General features: G+C 29.9%; 1 protein-coding gene across 1 annotated transcript; it reads right to left on the reverse strand.

Annotated features, from left to right (window-relative positions):
* Positions 1 to 3,011: 3,011 nt before the first annotated feature.
* On the reverse strand, positions 3,012 to 5,270 carry LOC105115636 (trihelix transcription factor GT-2-like). The gene is made up of 2 exons (XM_011012581.1): positions 4,693 to 5,270; positions 3,012 to 4,590 (listed from the first exon to the last, which is right to left on the reverse strand). Exons 1-2 carry the CDS (start codon positions 4,881 to 4,883, stop codon positions 3,264 to 3,266), a joined length of 1,518 nt encoding a protein of 505 aa, XP_011010883.1. The 5' UTR covers positions 4,884 to 5,270; the 3' UTR covers positions 3,012 to 3,263.
* Positions 5,271 to 6,470: the final 1,200 nt, after the last annotated feature.

Here is a 6,470-nt window from a genome sequence, read left to right on the forward strand (position 1 = left end):
AATTAATTCAATATATTATTATCTTAATATTAAAAAAGATATCATCTTGAATTTTTTTTGTCAAATTATGTTTTTTAAGAGTCATTTAGATTTTTTTTGAACTCACAAAATCAATTAAGTCATATTGAATCAACCCTTACATGGTTTAAATTATTTTTCAACTAAAAAAAATCAATAATATCTAAAAAGAGTATGTTAAAAAACAATTTAACATGACCCGCACGAGTCAATGACGTAGTTTATAGCTAAGGTAGAAAGGTGATAAACTATGATGTAGTGTATTTTATCCATATATACCCCCTATCATGCCACATAATAAACAGTTACCAATGCAAAAGATTCATGATAGAAAAAAAAAATAAAGATTGTTTAGAAAGGAAAATGTATTATCCCAATAAAAATGTCTAATGATCTTTCGATTCAAATCGTAATGAAGCAAATCACTAGTATTTGTAATGGTGAAGACACAAATCCATCTTTTTGTCTTTAATTGTAGATAAATTAATAATGTATTTCAATGTGAGTCATCTCAATAATTTTAGATATTAAATTATTTGCTTGTTTTATGCTGCAAGTCAGGTCCAACCTTTTGAAAATCTTTATATACATATATATATATATATATATATATATATATAGGTCTTTTAATGTGTTTTCAAATCGTGTATGGATTCACTTGATGTAACTGGGTCAATTTGAAAAGCCCAAAGAAAACCTATAGTCCTAGATAACAGGAAAACAGAAACATATTTTAATAAAAAAAATTCAGAATAATATTTTTTTAAAAAAATATACATTGAAATAACATATTAAATTAACCTGAATCAACTTAGTTTAACATATAAAATATAGCCATTATAATAAAACCATAATAACCTTAGGTAAAGCAAATAAAAAAATATATTAAAACTCAATTATCAATGAACCTAATATTAAAAAATAAAATTAAAAAGATGATTAAAAAAATACAACAAAAAACTCAAGTCAACTTGTGACTTGTAAAACCTGGATCACAAGATTAGGATAACCCAGAAAGCAAATCATAATAAATTATGAAACTCAATTATAAATCAATCAAATATTGAAGGATAAAATTAAAAAAAATTAATTAAAAAATAAAAAGAAAAAAGACTTGAAGCAACCTAGGTTAACTAGTCAAAATTTTTAATTGGATCATGAAATTAAAATAACTTTATATAAAACAAATTAAAATAAATTATGAAACTTAATCCTTAATAAATTTAATGTTTAATGATGAAATTAAACAAAAAACTAAATTTAATTTTTTTTTTAAAAAAAAAAGTATTGTTCCAATGAACAATACCATCTCAATTAGTTTTTGTTAATATCTATGACTAGATAATTGGTCTGTGCTCTACCATAAATCAATAAAAAAAAATAGAGGGAAAAAAATTGATGTTAAGTCGACACAAACGCATTTTAAAGAAGAGAAAAAAATTAATGTCAAATATGAAATTAAAAATTAATAAGCAAAAAAAAAATATCAACCCATGTTAAGTTACAAAACCTGTTACTAAAGTTATTTGACTAAAATCACCAAATTTGACAAAAACACAAAGCTCACTTTTTAACTAATCAAAAATTAAAGGATGAAATTGAATAAAAATAAATAAATCATACAAAAAGATTAAAAAATAGCAATTTTAAGTTAGACAAAGACCCGAGCCCATATAGGTCAACCCGCCAAACACACAGGTCAAGTAATGAAATTGAGATAACCCAATAAAAAGAAAAATTAAAAAATCATGAAACCCAATTTTTTTAAAAAAAATTAATATCAAATAATGAGATTGAAAAAAATTCATAAAAAAATTGATATCAATTTATATTAACTTGTAAAATTCGTGATCCATATTATTTGATTAGAAGCACTATGTATGAAAAAACCACAAACCCTAATTTTGAATATATCAAATATTAAATGTTAAAATTAAAAAAGTCAAAAAATTGAATTATAAAAAAGAATAAAAAAATAGTGATTAAAACAAAAAAAAATAGCACTAGTTCACCAAAATTAACTCGTCAAACCTACGAGCAAAGTAATGAAATCAGGATAACCTAATAAAAAATAAAAATAAATTATAAAGTCTATTTTTAAAAAAACTAATATCAAATAATAAAATTAATAAAATAAAATAATATCATCCATGCATGTTAATTTATAAAACCCATAACCCTCTGACCCGGCTATTTAATAAGAAACACCAAATTTTGAAAAACCACGGAGCCCGATGTTGGGAACTGGGATTCCTTTTCTCTTATAATGCCTTCTCTGTTTTCAGGGGAAAAAAAAAAAGGGGGTTGAAACTTGAAACTTTGAAGTATTGTTCTTTTTTGGGTTGAGCAGTATTACGTTTGGGCCATTAATAGCGTGACTCAATTTAACTACTTCTGTTACATGACGTGAATCATGGTTTACTAGGGCTGCTACAATTCCAAGGGCCAAGGGTGGAGCACGCCTGCACTGAACGTCTACCCTGACTATTCTTTTTTCTTCTTCTTTTTCATTGATTTGATTACTTCAATGGATTCCGGGCTTCCGTTGTGACTCGAACAAGTCGATTCACATTTCTAATAGCTTCGAAGGATCTATTGCATATTAAAATATTGCTTTGTTATTTAGCAATATGAACTTGCTCCTTCTTTATTAAAAATATAATAAAATTGAAAATGATCTTAAAATCTGAACTTGCAACGAGCAGATTAGGACGGCGAAGGTTAAACTGAGGTGAAATTCAGGAATAATCATTTCCTAAATGTTGCATCCTTGGCAGGTAATAATCAAACCGGAGTATCCAAAACGAAGGGAAAACGTTCAAGGGGAGGGATGGTCTTACATCACATTAGCTTTCGGAAATTTAGATAGAGGCAGCCTCAAACTAAGCACACCTGAATATGAAGGTTCATATCAATAACTACCGAGGAAACAAACATATGATTTTCGTTCAAATTTGGCTAACATACTTGGAGATGTTAATAACTAAAACTTATGCTAAGAAACCAATTAGATTTATTTCAAAACCAGTTAGTTAGATGAAATTCATGCTTCAACATCAAAGTGAATGTTCAAAATCCATCCTCCTCTGTAACAGCCAACTCTTAACATCTGGCTTGGTCGCTTAGCAAAATAATTCTGTAACCACTACCGTTGGTTCCAGCAAAACTTAAAATTCTAAATCGAATAGATACTGGCAGAAAGAAGCTACAAACTATTTGCCTCAAATTTCATCTAAGCTATAGCCTCAATTTTCATTTTCTTCGTCATCACTACCGTCATCTTTTCCTTGTTCGCCACTCTCCTGCTTATCATCTTTGTAAACTTCTTTATCCTGCTCACTGCTTCCCTCTTCAAGTTCTTCGTTTTTGTCAGCGATACCATCAAACTCAAATCTCGAAGAGCCCATTTCAGCACCTTTTATGTTCTCACCGGGGGGATTTGTTATAGTTGCAAGGTGGTCTTTCCCAACAGCAAAGGCTTCTAAAACCTCTGAATGCCCTTGCTTTTCGATGTCAAACCCAACGCCACGTGATGGCATATAAGTAGTGTTCGAAGGATAGTTAATGAGACTTCTCGAGTATAGTTGATCCAGTTGATTAAAATAAGAGCAGGTTTTGAATCGCTGAGACCTCCTCTCTGGACTTTCTTTGGCTTTTCTAAAATATTTGTTGATATTCTCCCACTTCTCTTTACACCTCTTGGCACTCCTTTGATAGCCCATTGAACTCATTAAAGAACTTACCTCTTCCCAAAGAGGACCCTTAACGCCAGGTTCTTGAAATTTAATCTCTATTCTACTTCTAACTTTGATCAATGCCTCAACTTCATCTTTAGGCCATCTGCTATGGCTGTCAGATTTTGTAGATGTAATTTCTTTGATGGGCTCATTTGAAATTTCTGGTTGCAGCAATGGTGGAGCCATTCTAATAGGAAGATTGATACTTTGGCCCGTGATTCTCTCTATGTAAGAAACAATTTGAGCCTCTCTACTTGAAGTTGAAGCCCATTCATGTGCTCTAGAAATGGCTTCTCTGTTGTGCTTTTCAGCTTCTTGGTGTCTCCAGGTTTCTTCTCTATCTGTTCTCTCTCTATCCATTCTTTCAATCACTTCCAAGAACTTCCTATGCAACATTTCTTGGTGATCCATCACTTTCTTCACCGTGTTCTCAAAGAACCCAGCCATATAACTTAATTTCTCCTTCAATTTCCTCTTTCTCTTCCTCTTCTGGCTCTTTCTTAATGAAGCTTCCTCTCCAATTGAATTCTCTGACCCATGATCAACACCAGTTACATTATTGGCAGCACTGGATGGCACTGAATGACCCGCATTCGTTGGTGAATGGTCGCCTGTGAGAACAGAGCCAGAGCCTGTTTGATTAGCTTCAGCAATCTTTGCAAGACTATATATAGCTTCAAGTTCATTAAAGATGGGAAATTTGATGTCCAAATTCCTGCATCTCTCCCTACTTTCATCAACTACGTGTTCTATCTCTAAAGGCCTAAAATACCTAGTTCTGTTTCCACTAATTTCTTCCTCCTCACTTCCCCACCGCTTCTTCTCGAGTTGTTTCCTGTAACATTTACACAAACACATAGATGACACGGTACCCAGTTTAACAAATAGAAAAATAAACAAAAGTCATGAGATTATTAAATGTTTAGCAATAAACTACCAAAACGGTTCTTTGATAGTGGTATAATCTTCCAGGGGATGCCAGGAACGAGGCATTAAAATGGCATGTGGCGGATTAACATGCCCATTTCCATCAAGTAATGTAGGAGTAGCAGCAGCTTCATCTTGATTATTTAAAACACTAGCCTTTTTGTTGCCACTTCCTTCATTGCGCCCCAACTTAAAACTCATGGTGAATAGTGAAGGGTTTTGAGGGATGCCTTGACCCTGGCTCTGTTGTTGCTGCTGCTGCTGCTGAAATGGATAGAACAACTGGTGATGCTGCTGCAAAAAAGCTTGATGAGGCCGTTTATGTTGTTCTTGTTGCAAGTGGTATAGGCAACGATGGTTTAGATTTTGTAGATTTTGTAAAACTGATGGTGAGCAGCAACAATCATCTTCTCAAGCGTTGTTGCATTTCTTGTCGTTGTTGATGATGATCATGATGATGATGATGGATATATGACAGTCCGCCATTACTAGGCTGCATATTAGGCTAACCCCTAATATGGCTAGAAGAGAGAATGATTTAAGTGCTTTGATCCTTTCACGGATTTGAAATTTAAAAATGGGACATGTAAACTCGCTTCATTTAAAACTTTATTTTTTATTTCTTTAATACAACTCTCTAACACTTTCAGGTGCGTCGTTATTTTCATATGCTACGTTTGTTTTACGGTATTGATTGGGTGAGGGATATTCAGCTTCCGAGTGTCTTGAGAGTTTTTAAACTATTTTTTAGTTTAAAATATATTAAATAATATTTTTTTATTTTAAACAAATTATTTTTAATATTAACATATTAAATTAATATAAAAAAATTAATTTAAACTAAAAATTCTAAAAAATACAGTTAAATTATAATATCAAACATCACCAATTGATAAAATAAATAATAAGATGGCAAAATTACTCTAACATCTTATAATTTAGTAGTTTTGTGTTTTTGAAAATTATAGTTTAGTGCACATAATAGTTCACATCATATATCATTTTATAGTTTAGTTTATTTTATATTTATTAAAAATTTAAACTGTAATTTTTTAAAATATAGAAAGTAAGTATAAAAATGACTAAATTTTAGAATAATAAATATGATTTTTCTTAATAAGAAATAAGATGATGGAACAAGATTGATTATGTACATAGAACACTAATGTTTTTCTCCATTTTGGCTATATGTATACATATACATATACATAAATACATATATATACATATATATGTGTGTGTGTGTGAATTTGAATATTTTTATTTTTTAATTGTCACTGTACTATAAATATTTCATATGTTTTTACTTGTTTAATTTTTTTTACTTCTCCTATTTTTTTCATTAAATGTATTTATAAAAAAATACTTAATATATTTATACTTTATTTTTATTAAATAATTTTCTTCAATGTTGATTCATTAATGTGATAGTAGGAAATTGTTTTAAAAAATTCAGAACTAATAAATGAAAGGAAAAAAATAGTTGATGGACTTAGAGCCTAGCTTAGATGCACTTGGAAATGTTTAATGCACTTGGTTGATGTATAAACCCAACTATATTTAAAAAATATATATAAACAATATGTCATCTGTAAAGGATGATGCATTATCAATTTTTATTTTTGTTATCTATGAAAATCATGGAAGTTAAGTTGGATTCTATTACATAATTAGATTTCATGCTCGTGCGATTTCATGGACTTGGGACATGTTTGTACATTGTTGTAGATTTATAATATATATATATATATATATATATATATATATAGAAAAATATTGCAATCTATA

The sequence above is a fragment of the Populus euphratica genome, unplaced genomic scaffold (genome assembly GCF_000495115.2).
Source record: "Populus euphratica unplaced genomic scaffold, PopEup_1.0 scaffold718.1, whole genome shotgun sequence".
Lineage (NCBI taxonomy): Eukaryota > Viridiplantae > Streptophyta > Magnoliopsida > Malpighiales > Salicaceae > Populus > Populus euphratica.